The sequence below is a fragment of the Diceros bicornis genome, chromosome 19, assembly GCF_020826845.1.
Source record: "Diceros bicornis minor isolate mBicDic1 chromosome 19, mDicBic1.mat.cur, whole genome shotgun sequence".
Lineage (NCBI taxonomy): Eukaryota > Metazoa > Chordata > Mammalia > Perissodactyla > Rhinocerotidae > Diceros > Diceros bicornis.
The window spans coordinates 49652580-49669340 of NC_080758.1; the positions used below are offsets into that span (position 1 = coordinate 49652580).

The following is a 16761-nucleotide window of genomic DNA, read 5'->3' on the forward strand; positions in this document are numbered from 1 at the left end:
CCATCACATCTGCATTTCAGGCAGTAGAATGGAGAAAGAGAAAAGATGATCCAGCCTCCTTTCTTTTAGGAAGTCTCACACAACACTTCAAATTATATCTCATCAACCAGAAGAGTGACATGCCACAGCTAGTTGTGAGAGAAACTAGGAAGTGTGGTCTTCAGGCGTGGTGGCCACATGTTACATCATAAATGAGGATGCTGTTACTACAGGAGGAGGAGAGTGCGGAGTTGACAGCAACTCGCTGACTGTGTACGAAGAGGCGACTTAGGAAGAGCTGGTTGAGAGAACTGCTATCTCACCGGAGAGCGGAGAGAGACGATCTCCATCACTGACGGAATAGGAAGCAGGGGAGTAATTGTTTATTTAAAGCCACAAAGGCAACCACTGGGACTAAACATGATAAAATTGGCTAAGCATCTATCTTGTAAGTGACCTTTCCTTGTATGGAGTCATTGGAGACCGTCTAATGTTGACAAATCAAGCAACTGAATTACAAGCTTATTATTTAGAATTATAGAGGTAACAGCGAAAGAAACAAAAAATAGAAAGTGTGGCAAGTGTTTGTCCCAGGGACGTGGATTGGGAGGAGAAGGGGGCAGGACAAGAGGCAGTGGCTTTTCCATGTAAACTCTTGTATACCCTTTAATAACTGGACCATGTGCAAGAACTTGGGCGTAAACGTTTAAATTAAACTAAAGGCAGCCTCTGCCTCCACTCAGGGTGGAGGACAGAAGAGTTACCAGAAGGTGGACAGAAACGCCTGGCCGTTCGCTGACAGCTGCCCTTCTCCAGGAAGCCGGGCCCTCCCAGAACTACGGCGGGTGGGGCTGCGAGGCGTGGAGCCGGGCCAGTTCCCCCTGCCGGGGCCCCATGGCACCCCCAGCAGAGATGGTATCCCTCACTGCCCTGAGCACCTCCAGGGGCCCATGGCCGGAGCAGGAAGACCAACCTGGGAGTGTTCGCCTGCCCTGACCCTCTGATCTCGTGGAGAGGAGCCCAGGGACCTCTGTGAGGGGCAGCGTCTTCTCCGCAACTTCTCCCCCACCATCGGCACCGAGCTGAGGAGGACTGGCTCCCTGACGGAACTTCGCCCCTAAGCTGATCCTTCTACCCACTCATCATTTTTGCCATTTTGTCCCATGTATATTGTTCATCCATCACCTTGAAACCACCCCCGGGCCGAAGCTCAAAATGCCAAACATTTGACCAAACGCTAACAAAGCAGCATCTGAGACAGCACCTCTGCGATTCTAAACGGCGCCAAACAGTACAACTCTGCTGCTTTGGGAGGCAAGAGGACACCTGCTTTCCCAAAAGACTCTAAAACCTCCTCCAAGGGAAGAAGAAACAAAGAAGCCCCTCGCACATCCCCCTATCCAGACACAAGGGATGTTCTTGGACTTCGCAACCTTCTCAAACGTTTGATCTAGGAACGGAGGCCTTCTGTTTGCGATGAGAAAATCCTCAGTCTTGGAGCCGATGAGCTAACCGCAGATGCCCCCTCAGATGTGTCTCTGTGTCTCCGCCGTGGAGAACAGCTCTTTCCAAAGTCTAGACTACACTCGTGTGGCCGCTGCTTTGAATAGCAACTCAGAAGTGAAGAGCAGGGCGAGCCCAGTCAGCTTCAAAAGCAGGAAACGATGCTCCAGTCAGGTCTGAACTAATGGCCGGGGGAGTGGAAATAATGCTTGATTTAATACAGGAGACATCAGGATTCCAGGCGTGGATCTGGGGGGTCACTTTTATCAGCAGACACTAGGAAGCCTCTACTTCAACTGTCATTCCCGCCAGCCCTCCCGCTGGAGCCTGAGCCTCGGGTGCTCTGTTCTGTAGTCCAAGGTGTGGTCCCCAGACCAGCAGCTTCAGCATGCCCTGGGAATTGGTTAGAAATGCAAAGCCTGGCCTCATCCCGTCCCACTGTGGCAGAAACCCTGAGGCTAAGGCTCTGGCATCTGTGAGTTAACAAGCCCTCTAGAAGGTTCTGATGTTCCCTCAAGTCTGGGACCTCTGCCTTTAGTTAGCACTAGATATGTTTGAGTTCATTACTGCCTGTCACTGAAACAGACCTGATAACCAAGGTGCTGACCATTTATGGGACCAGGAGAACCCTCTGGAGATTCCCCAGGAATTCTAATGTGAAGAGCAAGTCCTGTCTTCTCGCTCACTGCTTAGGCTGGTTCTCCCAGCAGCAGACCCCAAGACAATCATTCAAGTGCAAGCCGAGCACTGGGAGCTGATACCAGGACGCACCTGATGGGGCATGGGGACGAGCCAGCCCAGGGTGTGCCAGTGAGCAGGTTGGCACTGTGGGTGACTGGGGCCAGTCCCTGGGGAGCTCCGAGGGACAATGGAGGGCATGCCTCAGAGATGTCCCGCCCAGGGCTTGGAAGCTGGGGTATTTATCCTCCATCTCCCATCTGTCATTGTTGAGGGCAGCTCTTGGGGGTTGACCCCCGGGTGGCCTGCCATGGGTGAGGCTGGGGTCTGTGGCCAGAGGACCCTCCTGCAGGAAGGAAAGAGTGGAGGGCACCCAGCATCTGCTCCATGCAGCTTCCCCAGACTGGCAGGGAGAGAAAAGGTCTTGTAACTCACTTCTGAGCTCCTAAGACTCTGTGGCTCCTTGTTCAACTCCTCCTCATTGATCAAGGGCTCTCGAGTCCCATCTTCCCTGGATGCCTCAGCATCTCCAGTTTGAGAGCTGCCTCTCCAGACACACAGTGCAGCCCTCGAATCAGTTCATCACTCAAACACCTCTGCTGACTCTGGGCAAAAGCATGGCCACACAGCCTGTCCTGCCCAGCGCCCAGGTGGAAGAGAACACTTCCACAGACAACTGAAACTGAGGAGGCAGTGGGAAAGGAATCCTGTAAGGGGGCACAGAGAGCATCCGAGAGTCTTCCTAGAGGGTGTGAAGTGGCATCTCACTGGGGTTTTGATTTGCATTTCCAGAGCAGGCCGTTTTACAAGGTCATCATTCCCTGCAGACCTCTAAGTTATAGGTTTCATGCCCTCAGCTCAAAGGTCAGCTCATTGAGGGCATGCGTCAGGAAACACCTTACTCATGTGGTCAGCTCAGAGCACCCATCGCTTAATCAGGTGCACACAGGCGTCGGTACCCCTCAGATCTGCAGTCGGCCCACCTGATTGGGCATCTGGGTGTGATAACACTGGCACCCCAATGTCACCAAGGGGTGGCCTGTGCAGGACACTGAGTGTGCAGGGTTACCCAGGGGCTCATGTGGACTACTACTTACAAAGCCTGCCTCAGTCAACACCATTGTGCCCACCCACGGGCCTGGGACCTCTCACTTCAGTGGGCTCCGGCTGATTTCCAAATGCCTGAAGGTTTTTTCTAGACTTATGGAAGAACCTCTTGGCCTCTCTTGCCAGCAGGCCAGAAGGACCAGGAAATGACACCCTCCCAGCAGCCCTCAACTCTCAGGAGTTGGTGTGTGAATACCGTAGCTCCCTCTCCCTCTCTGGTCCTGTAGGTGGGATCATTCGGAGGCATGCGTGTTCTATGTTGCTCTTTGCTGAGTTCTGCAGCATGGTTAGGCTCCAGCTACCCACAGTGGGAGCTGGCTGAGTAATCTACTAATATTCTAATTCTGACACCAATTCCAATGTGTGGGTGTTTTTCCCCCACACCAAGCAATTCTCCAACACCAGCTGGATGTCCTACAATTCAACTCAATCCTGCCACTATCTACCTGGAGACAGCAGCAGTTCCCACAAGACTACTCCCACTTCAGATGTCAATCGCAAGTCCAGGTTGTCACCTGTGCTTCTGACCGGCTGGCTATAAACCAAAGTTCCCACGGTCCCCTCCTTGGGTTTGATTAATTTGCTAGAGTGGCTCACAGAACTCAGACACATTTTACTTACTAGATTGCCACTTTATTATAAAAGAATATGACTCAGGAACAGCCAGATGGAAGAGATGCACAAGGCAAGGTATGGGGAAAGGGGCGGGGAGCTCCCATGCTCTCTCCAGGGCACCACTCTCCCTGAATCTCCACGTGTTCACCAACCCAGAAGCTTTATGAACCCCGTCCTTTTGAGTTTTTGTGGAGGCTTAATTATGTAGGTACGATTGATTAAATCATTGGCCATTGGTGATTGAACTCAATCTCCAGTCCCTCTCCCCTGCTTGGAGGTCAGAGGTCAAGGGGTGGCACTCAAAGTTCCAACCTCTAATTACATCCTTAGTTCTCCTGGCAACTTGCCCCCATCCTTATGTGCTTTCCAAAAGTCACCTCATTAACGTAACAAAAGATACCTTATCTTTCTCATTACTTAGGAAATTCAAAGTGTGTTAGGAGTTCTGTGCCAGGAAGGAGATGGAGACCAAATATATATTTCTTATTATAAATCACAATATCACATCTACTCTCCCTGTCTCAGTTCCCCACTCTCCTACCAGTGCCCCTGCACCTCCCAAATCAACAACTTGCTTGAATACCTGCTCTGGATCCACTTCTCGGGTAATCCAAATAGACATCCACCATGCACAGGCACTTCATACACGTTAATTCACGGAACCTGCTTAGAAGCACAGAAATAAGATGGTCCTCTGAGAGTTAAAAGCCAGCAAGACACTAATTGGAGCAGACATGCAACATCATCTTAAGAGAAAGGAGGCTCAGGCCACCTGGCTATAATGTCAATGAAGGGATTAAGATATCTACCAGCAGAGCACAGAAACAGAAACGCACAAAAAAAAGGGGGGGATTCCTGGGGGCAAACGTGGGGGTGCTGGTGGAGGGAGCTCTGCTCAGGGATTCTGGTCTGGTCTCCCTGTGACACTTTCCCTCCTGGGAACGGATCCTTCAGGCCCTGTCAGCTCCATGCCGCTGGCCTGTGGGATCAGGCCAGCCCTGCCCTCCTTGTTCTGGCCCATGCTCACAGTCACCTGCCCTTGCTGCTGTGGCTCCCACCTCACCTGCCCACACAGAGAGAAGGTGTTCGTCTTGCAAAGGGGAGTGTTCTAGTCCCGGGGAAACTGGTTCTGGCTGTAGATGAACAAACTGACAGCCTTGTGTGTTTTGTGACTCCTTTTCAGAGGTCAGGAAGGAGCCAGTCTCAGGACTGTGGTGAGTTCTTTGAGGGGGTATTACCTTGTAAGGCCTCGTGGGGCCCTGTCTTCAGGGTGCCCTTAGCCGCAAGTGGCAAACCCAGTCTATGCGGATGGAAGTACTACCGGCTGGAGGCTCTCTCCTGCAGCCTCAGGGCAGGGCCTCAGCAGACTCCAGGGAAGGGAATGAGAAAGAGTTCTGGTTCCCTTGATATATAACAGACCACCATGAACCTTAGGGGCTTAACAGGGTGACAATCATTTATTTTGCTCACAAATCTGCACTTTGGGCAGGGCATGGCAGAGAAGGCTCATTTCTGATCTAAGCCACCCCAGCCCAGGCAGCCCAACTCAGGCCTGGAGGGTCCATTTCCAAGGCAGCCCAGTAGCAGGCCTGCTGGCTGTCAGGGGTAGCTCAGCTGGTTCCTCTCCACACGGCCTGTTCCCACGGCCTGGGCTACAAACTGCCAGGGAGCCCAGCAGAGGCTGTGTCGCTAAGTTACGTAAGCAGCGTCGTCTCTCTTTCGAACTCTTGTCAGTGGAGGGTTGCCTCACTTGGTCACATAGGCTGCCTGAGCCGACAGAGGGGACCTAATGCCATCTCCTGATGGGGGTGGCAAGGCAAGGCTCTGGACGAGCACGTGGAACCAAAATATTTTTGTGGCCATTTATGGAGAATACAATCTGCCACAATAAGGAAGGAGAAACCACTGGGCACCAAGGCAGCCACTCCCGTAGCTCCTGAGTGTGAGTGTGTGCGTGCATCTGTCTGATTCTAGCTCTCCTTCTCCTTCTCTCCCGTCACACGGCTTTTCGCCTCTGCTTCATTATCTCCTTTCTGTGCTCACGGCCACATTTTAGCTCTTAAGCTTATGGGCCTCAGTTCTTCCCAGAACTCCTTCTCAGAATCTCCCCAAAAGTCAGGTCCTCAAGTGATCTCCCAGAAACGTAGCCTCAGCTCGCTCTGGTCCAGCTCAGATGATTCTTTTCAGGCAAGAGGAAAAACCAACACACGGTTGGTTTTGGTGGCGACACATTAGAGGCATAACAGCCCAGCATCCGTAGATCGCCTGGCTCCAAGTCACGCAGCCTCTCCTGCAAACAAATGCTGTTAGATCCTGCACCGAGAACTATGTTGACAATGGGTAAAAGCTCAGTCCTGCGTCTACAGACGTAAAGACCTGTAAGTCAGGCCTGCCTTCAGAGCTGCCAGAGGCTCGGCGTGTATGCCCAGATGTGCCCTTCCTCCTTGTACAGACTCCACACAGCAAATGGGGCCCCTGGCTCCACCGCTGCTTAAGCCAGGCTCATCTTCCAGAAGGTACCCATGTGATTTGTTGACAAATCCTACCAATTTGTCAGTACTCTCGTCCCGAGTTTGAAAGCCAGTTGGAAGAATTGCTGGCAAATAAGGAAGTTGCTGTCAATACAAAATGTCAAAGCATATCAACGTTGTCTGGATGCCTACTTTGTGTTTGCCCCTGTGGTAAGCACTCACCATGCATCCTTTCATTCACTCCTCACACCAACCCAAGGAGATGGAGATTATTACTGTCCCCGTCCTACAGACGAGGTGGATGTCATTACCATCCCCGTCCTACAGATAAGGTGGATGTCATTACCGTCCCCATCCTACAGAGGAGGTGGATATTATTACTGTCCCCATCCTACAGAAGAGATGGATATTATTACTGTCCCCAGAGGAGGCAGCTGGGCCTCAGGGAGGTTAACTCACTTGCCACAATCACTCTGCTAGCGCACTAAGCCACAGTAATTAAGTAATAAGTACCTTTATGTGTATGCCCAATTTTAAATGGTATTTAAAAAAAAAAGGAATTTACTAGCTCTTGAAACTGGAAAGTACAAACTTCAGAGCAGATTTGGTTCCCAACACAGCCACCAAAGGCCTAATTTCTCCCCATCTCTCCTGTCTGCAACATTGTTCAGGGGCTATTCCTCAGGGTGGCAAGACAGCAGCAGCTGCACTGTGCACACACCATGTGTCCAGAAGGAGAAAGAGAAAAGCATTTTCCCCAAATACCCTAGCAAACACCTTCTCCAGGCTCAATGGCCCTGACTGGGCCTCCCACCCCCCTAGAACTGTGCTTAGGGCATACAGTGCCAGTGTTGCACCCCTTAGAACCAGGGATGTCTCTAAACCACACAGACTCAATGACGGCAGGGGGAATGAAAACCAGGCTTGCTTCCAAGAATGGGGGATGACTATTAGAGAGGAGTCATCACAACTAGAATGTTATGGAGCAATGATTTGAACCCAGGCCTGTCTGTTCAATCAAACAGTATCTATTGAGCCCTTGCTGTGGGTCAGGCACCATTTTAGATCTTGGACACAAACCTGAAATGTCCCTGCCCTCACACCCTCCTCCTATTACCAAACACAAACACAGGTTCATTTATCCATTGCACAGGAGGGCCAAAAACTGGAAACGCCAGGCTTATGGCAAGGAAAGAGGTTTATTATCGAAAGGCAGCCAGACGAGGAGATGGGAGTTAGAACTCAGATCCACCTCCTCGAAGGGAAAAAGGTAGGGATTTTTATCCAGGGTTTTACATAGGGGAGGGAGAGCATGTGCAGGGGTTTTAGGTAAGGGAAGGAGAGCATGTACTAGAGTTTTAGGTAGGGGAAGGGGAGCATGTGGCCTTGCTGGTTGCCACCTTCCCACCAGCCTGTGTTTAGCCTTAAAAAGTGAATTTCTTGGGGCTGGCCCAGTGGCGCAGCAGTTAAGTGCACACGCTCCGCTGCGGTGGCCCAGGGTTCACAGGTTCGGATCCCGGGCGCGCACCGACGCACCGCTTGCTAAGCCATGCTGTGGCGGCGTCCCATATAAAGTAGAGGAGGATGGACACAGATGTTAGCCCAGGGCCAATCTTCCTCAAGAAAACGGGGAGGATTGGCATCGGATGTTAGCTCAGGGCTAGTCCTCCCCACAAAAAAAAAAAAAGAAAAAACTGAATTTCTTTTCCCTTGACCGTCTGGACTTTTCTGGTTAGTTTTTATCTTCAGCCTGCGTTCAGCCTTGTGAGGCTGAATCTTGATGTCTGGGCCTTGACTTCCTGGGAAAGACAGCTCACCCATATACTAAGGAGGAACAGAAAGACCTGGTTAGTTTTAACAACAGCTGATTATGCTGAATATGCACAGCTGCAGTTAGCAAAGCTTATCTCAAACTTTTTACTCTAGTGAAGATGTTTTTAACTTCTTCCTTCTTGTTTTCACTGCTGCTGGCTCTGCGGCCTCTCAGGGCTAAAGCCTTGTGTTTTTATAAGACCTTGGAGCTGGACAAATGTTCTCCTAACCAGCTTTTCTAGGTTTGTGACTCTGTAATCTGTGGCTCTGTGAATCCAGGCTGCTCATTTAATTTCTCTCTCTTGGCCTCCTTGCCTACAAAATCAGGAATAATAGCACCTCCCTCAAAGTTATGAGACTGAAATGAAAAGGGCTTATGTGGGAAATATAAGGAAACTTAAAGCAGCACGACCTCCAGCCTGGTGGGCATGCAGTAAGTCAACTCTCATTTTCATCCCATTAATGCTGTGATTTGGATTTTTGTACATTAAATTCTTTTTTTTTTTTTTTGAGGAAGATCAGCCCTGAGTTAACATCCATGCTAATCCTCCTCTTTTTGCTGAGGAAGACTGGCTCTGAGCTAACATCTAATGCCAATCCTCCTCCTTTTTTTTTTTCCCTCCCCAAAGCCCCAGTAGATAGTTGTATGTCACTGTTGCACATCCTGCTAGTTGTTATATATGGGACGCGGCCTCAGCATGGCCGGAGAGGCGGTGCGGCAGTGCGTGCCCGGGATCGGAACCCGGGCGGCCAGAAGCGAAGCACGCGCACTTCACCGCTAAGCCACCGGGCCAGCCCTGTACGTTAAATTCTAATTTCACTGTCTCAGGCTTTACAAAGACATTTTAGTGTGAACACTGCTCCAAAAATGCTAGTTCACCCTCTCTACTCAGTTTCCAACTCATTTTTTCATACCCAAATGTTTCACCTACTTGATTTAAGTAGGGGGGTCACCTATATTAAAGAGCCCACCTAGTCTCTAAATTTGTCCTGAAATCTTAGGAATGCAAGCAAAGGCACGCCAGAGAGCAGCCAAGAAGGTATGAGTTGAATGTAGGCACACTCTAAAGATGCCACAACATCAGTAAACTTCCCCAAGCCCACAGGGCTCCCACAGTTTTGTAAAGAATATTCAGCCTCTTAGACTAGTGGTTGGAGCTGAGAATCTTGTGTCTGAAGAAATCAAATTTTTAAATTTCTGCTGTAAACTGTCCCACAACCGTTCCAAGTCCCACAACCCTGTAAACTCTAAGTTTCCCAATTTCTACGGTAACTGGTTCCATTCTATTGAACTTGTCGTTTTAAACAAAAACAGTAAAAAATCAGCCCAGGTTCCAGATTAGCTGAAATACAGCTGGTTTCAGCGATGGAGAAAAGAAAGAATCCCAATACCAACCAAGCTGTCAGCCAGAGCTCAGGCCAGGCGGTCTTCCTCGGAGGCCCTCAATTCACAAGACACAAGATGGTAAATTGCCATCGTTTCCCTTTTTGGCCCACTTCTGTCACTTCTTATCCACATCCTCAACTCTTCTCTTTTAGTTGAGCTTGCCACTGAAAATTGGTTTTCCTCTCTGTGTCCTTTAGGATGTCAACTCCAGCGGGCTTAAACTACAAAGGAGACTGGGCAGCTCAGGCGCTTGATCTGGTCGCGTTCAATCGGGCTCGGCCGGCTCCACCCTCTCCGTGGAGTTAACGCTCCTGGCGCCACCGCGGGACATCCTGGCGCCCCACAAGCTGTCTGCTGCTGCTGCTGGCTTCCCGTGACTGCAGCAGGTCGTGAAGTCTCACTAGTCCTTAAACGGGAATCACCCCCAACTGCAGATGGGCGGGGAACGTGGGCCAGGACCCTCAGCGCATCCGCCCACCGTCCCCATCCCCTCCCGCCCAGTGGCCTCCCCTCAGCTGCGGGGGGGCGGGACCTAGAAGGGTTCGTCCATCAGAGACCCCACCTAAACAGCTGGGCTGGATCCTGTGACCCGGTTGGACCAATGAAAACTCGAGCGCGGATTGGCCGTGGCCTTCTGGGAAGGCGCCTCCTCCGGAAACCACCGGCTCCTTTGAGCCACACCTGGGCGGAGTCAGCCTCCTGGGCCGCCGTCCCACTGGCTGGCACAGCTGCCCGTCACGGGGAGGCGTGCGTGGGGCCACGCGCTCGCGTGGGCGCGGAGCGAGGCGGCGCGCGGGAATCGCGCGGGCCGGGCGCCCAGTCCGGGGCAGCCTCCCTGGAGCAAGGGGAGGCGGGAAGGGCGGCTCTCCCCGGCCTCTCCTGAGGCCAGCGGCGGGGGAGAGCGCGCAGCCTCGGCCGGCCGGCCCGCGACCTTCAGAGACGGCCCGCGCGAGGCGACTGACTGCGGCCGCCCACCGGACCCGGGACCCCGCCCCTGCCCCCGCCGGCCGAGCTCCCCGCCCCGCGGCCCCCAGGTCGCCGCCGCGCAGGTAGGGGCCCTGCCGCCGGGATCCGAGGCCTGGGGGTCGGCCGGGGACGCCGGGCCCTCCCGGCGCGTCCCCCGCGTGCGGCGAGCCGGGCGTCCTTTCCGCGTGGCGGCGGGGCCAGCGCCGGGCCGCGGAGTCGCTCTGCGGTGGGAGTCGCGGCCGGCGGGGCGGGGCGGGGGTCTGCGGGGCCGCCCGGCCGGAAGCGGGCCGCCGCGGCCTCCTCCGCGCGCCCGCCTCGCAGCGCGGGCGGCGTCCTGAGTTGACGGACAGGCGCAGCGCTGTGGGCGCCGGGCCGGGGGCGGGGGGCCGGTCCGCTCGTCCTCCGGCGCGGCGCGGGCGGGAAGTCCCCTTGGGCGGGACGAAAGCGGGCGCCCGGAGCAGGGGCGGAGAGGCTGGAGGGCCTGAGGAGTGGCGGGGTGCGGAGTGGTGCGGGCCTCGGGGGGGGGAGGTCCGGCAAGACGGACGGGGGCCCGCGGAAGGCAGTGTTCCAGCCAGCGGTCTTGGGACTGTGCCCTCGTGTCTTACGGGCTTGATTTCAGAAGTGCAGGGACTGAGAAAAGAAGCGGGTGAAAAGACAGCAGAGTCTTGACATTTGCGAAGGCCACCACGTTCTTATAAATGATCCGTCGGGAGTATCCCGACCGTGGAGACCTGGACCAGGCCTTCTCACGTGTGAAATTGTGTCTGTCCTCGTTAGTGAAGTTGTCCTAGGAACACTCTCTCATCCGCTCGCGGGACCGTCCAGTGAGGAGTGTGGGTAAGGCACTTAGCAAACACCCGGCTCAGAGTAGGTGTTGGGAGAGGCTTGACTTGAGGTCCAGGGAGGGAGTGGAAGGACGAGCGTCTGGCCTTAACTGCTCATTTCTGGGACCGAGCTCCCCCCTAGATTTACAGTTCTTTACTGGAGTCAGAGGCCTCCACATTTCTCAGCTCTCAAGAGTACCTTGTGGAAGCTTTTATCTATTTCATAAAACTGATATTAAAAAGAAAAGTTTTTTTGAAATGAAAAAATTATTCAGTATTTAAGGCTGTAAATCTGAACACATCCACTGTTTTAGTAATATTGCCCTCTGTTGGATTTTTTTTTAATCATACAAGAAAGACCAGAAAACTATAACTGTTGTACCATACCCTGAGAAAAGCAAATAATAATATTTCTTTAGACTTTTGGACTTTTTTTTTTTTTTTTAAGGAAATGTGACATTTCAGTTACAGTTTAAGTTCTTTTTTGCCACCCCAGCCCCCACAGCTTCTTCAGTTCTAACTTGTCTTTCCATAGTGGCTCACAGGACTGACTTACCTGGTGGGTGTTTGTGCTCACAGAACCTAGGTGTCCTCCCTTCTCATTCCCAGTCAGCCAGCAGGTTTGCTTGTTAGAGCTTGTCCAGAGGGGTGTGGCCACCATGTCGTCCTGTCCTCCTGGCATTGGTTCTCTTGCCCTCTTAAGAAACCTGCCGACTCTTCGCCCTCCCATCTCCTGTTGGGAGAGCTCACCATAGGCTTTTCCAGACTGTCACCAGCTGAAAGCATATGCTGTCTGATTGGTCTTTCTTGGGCCACTGATCCCTTTAACATGGTCCACTGTCTTTATGCAGGATAAACTTTTCCTCACTTTTCCAGGGGCAGTGACGTGCATTCACACTTCCAGGAAAAAGTGGCCTTCCACAGTCAAATATATCATAGTTTATAAAATGACATTCTCAAAATTCATAGTAATAGCTGCCATTTTCTGAACATGCAGGTATCAGGGTTTTTAACCAAGCACTTGGTGCACACTGTTTGTTTAATTCTCATATTACAATTATGCCACAAGTGGTGATATTCCCATTTTAAAATGAGCAAACTGAGGCTTAGAGTAGCTGTTGGCAACAATTTGAGCCTAGAGTTATCTCTACAGTATGTGATTGTTTTGCCTCCAATAGAAAAAGAGGTTTGTTCCATTGTCAGGGCAGAACAGACTGTGTCATTCACACAGGCTCTCTCCAACCTTCTTGCCCACAGCCCCAGCCCCCTCAGGCGCAGGGAGCCCCTGGGCAGAGCCTCCTTCAGCAGAGCAGAGATGGCCTCAGTGGACTTCAAGACTTACGTGGATCAGGCCTGCAGAGCCGCTGAGGAGTTCGTCAACGTCTACTACACCACCATGGATAAGCGCCGGCGTCTGCTGTCCCGCCTCTACATGGGCACGGCTACCCTGGTGTGGAATGGAAATGCCGTGTCAGGACAAGAGTCCTTGAGTGAGTTTTTTGAAATGTTGCCCTCCAGTGAGTTCCAAATCAACGTGGTAGACTGCCAGCCTGTCCATGATGAAGCCACCCCCAGCCAGACTACAGTCCTCGTCGTGATCTGTGGAACAGTGAAGTTTGAGGGCAACAAACAACGGGACTTCAACCAGAACTTCATCCTGACGGCCCAGGCCTCGCCCAGTAATGCGGTGTGGAAGATAGCTAGTGACTGCTTCCGGTTCCAGGACTGGGCCAGCTAGTGGGGGCAGGACAGGCCTCTGCCTCAGCCCCAGCTCTGTAGGGAAATGCAGATCGCACAATGTGGGGACACAAGTCCTCTCTGTGGTTGCAGGCTACACCGCCAGGCTATGCTCTGTGTTTGCTCGAGCCCCAGGAGCCTTTCTGAGCATATACTTGTTTGTCATAGTTGCCTTTTCAAAGTAGTAAAATTTTCTATTTTTCTATTTGCACAGTAGAGACCCTGGTTCTGGAAATTCTGACAAATAAAAACTAATACCAATGTTGCGTATTTTCCCTTGCCTGGTATGTTTGACTAGGTTTTGAGGAGGGAGGAGGAGAACGAGAGTTAAAGGCAGGAAGCTTAGTAGAAAGCACTTGCAGAGGTGTGAGGCCAGGACCAAGCACCCACCCCAGTCACAGTGTGCACACAGGTGTACTGAGCCAGGGTTTTTAGCGCTCTGCACACTGGAATCCCTTGGGACACTTTGAAAATGACCTTTGCCTAGGCCACACAGCCCACACCACTACACCCGAATCTCTGAGGGTAGGGGCTAGGCATTGGCATTTTTCAAAAGCACCCTAGATGTCTTAACACGTCATTCACTTTGGAGTACATCCGAATCACCTAATGGAGGTGGCTGGGCCCTGCCTTAGAACCTTAGAGTGGTTCTATGGTTCAGAGAGTGGAATGAGAATAGGTGAAATATTAGCTAATGACTGCTTATAAATGAAGCAGCCATATTAATGACTCTTGTAAAGAAAGTGAAGAACTGAGGCTGAGGGTAGGGGAGGCATCAGAATTAAAAGCTAGTTTTATTGACGCTGAAGACCAACTCTAATTGCATTTCCCCAGTGTCAAAAAAGAGGGGCTGGCCTGGTGGCATAGTGGTTAAGTTCCCAGGCTCTGCTTCGGCGGCCCAGGGTTCGCAGGTTTGGATCCCGGGCACCGAGCTACGTACTGCTCATCAAGCCATGCTGTGGTGGCGTCCCATACACAAAAAATGGAGGAAGGTGGGCACGGATGTTAGCTCACCTCTTTTTGCGGAGGAAGGTTGGCAACAGATGTTAGCTCATGGCCACTCTCAAAAAAAAAAAAAAAAATGTAGACGGTTCCATCATCCTTTGACCAGTAGATGAGATCTTGTGGCCACATGGCTTCCTCAGTTAAATTTTCTTTGACAAGAGTGTGCTAGGTTTGGATTAGAGTTGTGGGGTAGGATTTGGAATGAGAAGGAAGAGGATACTGATGGGTTTGATGGCTCAGATGGCAGTTTTCTCTAATGCTCCTCCCTTCTCTAGTTGCCGAAGCCCAGTGTTTAGTGGGACAAAGTACGCACCTAAAAGACGACTTCCCAGCTAGGTTTATAGCTGGGTTCCACATGACTAAGGCCTGGGCAAGGAAGTGGAAGCAGAAGGGTGGGGCTTGTGGGAATCTGCTCCAATAGACCGTTCCTTCCTCTACCTGCTGCCTGGAAAGCGGCTGTGATGGCTGGACCACTGGTTCTGGCTCAGTCTTGGGCCATGAGGACAACTCACCTATACCCTAGAGGTGGGATTGTATTGAATTCAAAGGAGCCTGAGTCCCTGGTAACGTGGAACCACCAAAATGGCCCCCGTTTGCTTACCCCTAGACATCTTTATTTAAGTGAGAGAAATCCTTTCTTTAAGCTATTACTGGTTCAGGGCACGTGTCACCTTCCATATCCCAAGGAGGAAACCTAATCCCAAGGAGGAAAAAGATTTGCAGCAGGGGCAGACAGTGGGTGTGTTGTGGGGGATGGCCCTGCCATGGCACTCTGGGAAACCAGAGGAGGCCCTGGTGAGTTCCTTGCCCTCCAGGGCGTCAGAATCTAATCGGAGGCGAGACATTGAAACAGTAAATTAAGTAAATTCCATTTCAAAGCCACGTATAAAGAGTGGTCCAACCAGTCATGTAGATGTGTGCATAGCAAGTCGAGACGAGTTCAGCTGAGATGGTGGTAAAATAGGTGTGAGACACAAAAGTGACGTTCAAACCAAGATGCAGAATTGTCTGAGGCCCTTGAGCATGGTCCCACAGAGAGGGCGTGCGGTAGGAGGATTAGTGCAGAGACTGATTTGGAGGGAGATGCTGCTCGGCTTCAAATCTCAAAGCCCCCTCCTTCCTCACCTCAGGCCTGGGTAGAGGGCACACGTCCCCTGGGGCCCTCACAGAGCCTGGAGTCTGTGAATCACATTGGCCTGAGAAGCTTCACGATAACAGCTGTGGGTGTCCCGGTGGGACAGTAGGTTTGGGAAATAAAAAGTACAGACAGCATTCTGAAGGGCAGACCTCTACTGGCCTCCCAGTATCCATTCTCCCCTCCTTCAGGAACAAGAGAAAGTGGGTTTTCAGCTGGGAAAGCAGTCAGATGAAAGACCAGCCTTCCCGAGACCGCCTAGTTAGGGTGGCCTTGCGACTCAATGCCCAGTGAAGTGTGTGAGGAAGGGCTGTGACACACTTGGGGGAAGTCTCCTTGAAAGACTGAGGCAGCCAGTCTTTCTTTCCTCCTCCCCTTCTCTCCTCTCTTCCAACCTTCCTCCATCCCGCTGTTTGGAAAGCAGGTATGAGGGTTGATATTCTAGCAGCTCTATTGGGCCCTGAGGCCCATTTGGCCACATGTGAGGGATAGAGGAATTGAAAGGAGGCCCTGGGGTCCCTATCCACCTCATGGAGCCCCTCACCAGCTTTGGGTGATCCCCCTCTGGCTTCTCTCAGGGGAGCAGGGAGTACACTTCCATCCTACAGAAGCCACTGTTGTTTCGCAGCCAAACGTAATCATCAGTGACAAACTGAAGAAAAGTATGTGCAAAAAAGGACAGGCATGGTATTTCTTTACTATATAAAGAACTCTTACAAATCAGTAAGGAAAACAATCAATAAGAATCAGATGAAAAAAACAATAGCGCCAGAAAAGAACAGGCAAATCAAAAATACATATGGAAGAAAGGAAGTAAGTGGGGAAGGAAGGAAGGAAATGATGCATAAAGTAACAATTTATTGTAATGGACTTAGCCAAGGTCTGCACACACTGTGGTGGTGTCCCCACATCCATCGCCCCCCACACTGTGTAGCAGCCACTTAAGTGATGGCGAGGTACCATCCTCTACCCCATCAGACTGGTAACAGCCAGGAAACCCCAAACGCCCCAGTGTTTGTCAGGATGGGAACTGAGGGTGCAGACTGTCTCATAAGGGAGACAGAAGAAGGTGGAGCGAATGGGGGTCGGAGCATACTGGGGAGAGGTTTCCTTGGAGAAAGCTGCCCCCGCTCCAAGGCCCCTCACAGGGAAGAGTGTGAGCTGCCATCTCCCTTGCCTCTAGCCCAGACAGAAGGGGCTTCGACAGGACCTGCTGAGCTCGACAGGAGGCGCCTCGAGTCTACGAGACCCCACCGGACACAGTGTGAGGGGACGTGAAGCCCAGGGCTGTGCTGTGCACCTGGGATGGCTGGGCGAGGGAGCGCTGCTGCCCGGCTGAGAAGGATCTCAGTCCCCTCTGACGAGCAGCAAAGTGGCCTGAACCCTGGACGGGAACTGGACAGAGGGCCAGCAGGACTGAGGGACAGGGCAGGAGGAGGGACAGTGCTGCTGGGGGAACCCTTAACTCAGATGCAAGCCCGTTTCCCGGGCTGAGACTCTGGCCGAGCAGGGAGCCCGGCCTGGGGGCGTCTCAGGCACCGA

At 52.2% G+C, this 16761-nt stretch overlaps 1 protein-coding gene across 1 annotated transcript; it reads left to right on the plus strand.

Annotated features, from left to right (window-relative positions):
- The first annotated feature begins 11793 nt into the window (after window positions 1-11793).
- On the plus strand, window positions 11794-13345 carry NXT1 (nuclear transport factor 2 like export factor 1). Its single transcript, XM_058563346.1, has one exon. The coding sequence runs from the start codon at window positions 12433-12435 to the stop codon at window positions 13078-13080; it is 648 nt and encodes a 215-aa protein (XP_058419329.1). The 5' UTR covers window positions 11794-12432; the 3' UTR covers window positions 13081-13345.
- Window positions 13346-16761: the final 3416 nt, after the last annotated feature.

What these genes read in the sequence shown, in the direction of transcription:
- NXT1 (XM_058563346.1), top strand. Translation starts at nt 12,433, where the DNA reads ATGAGCAAACTGAGGCTTAGAGTAGCTGTTGGCAACAATTTGAGCCTA.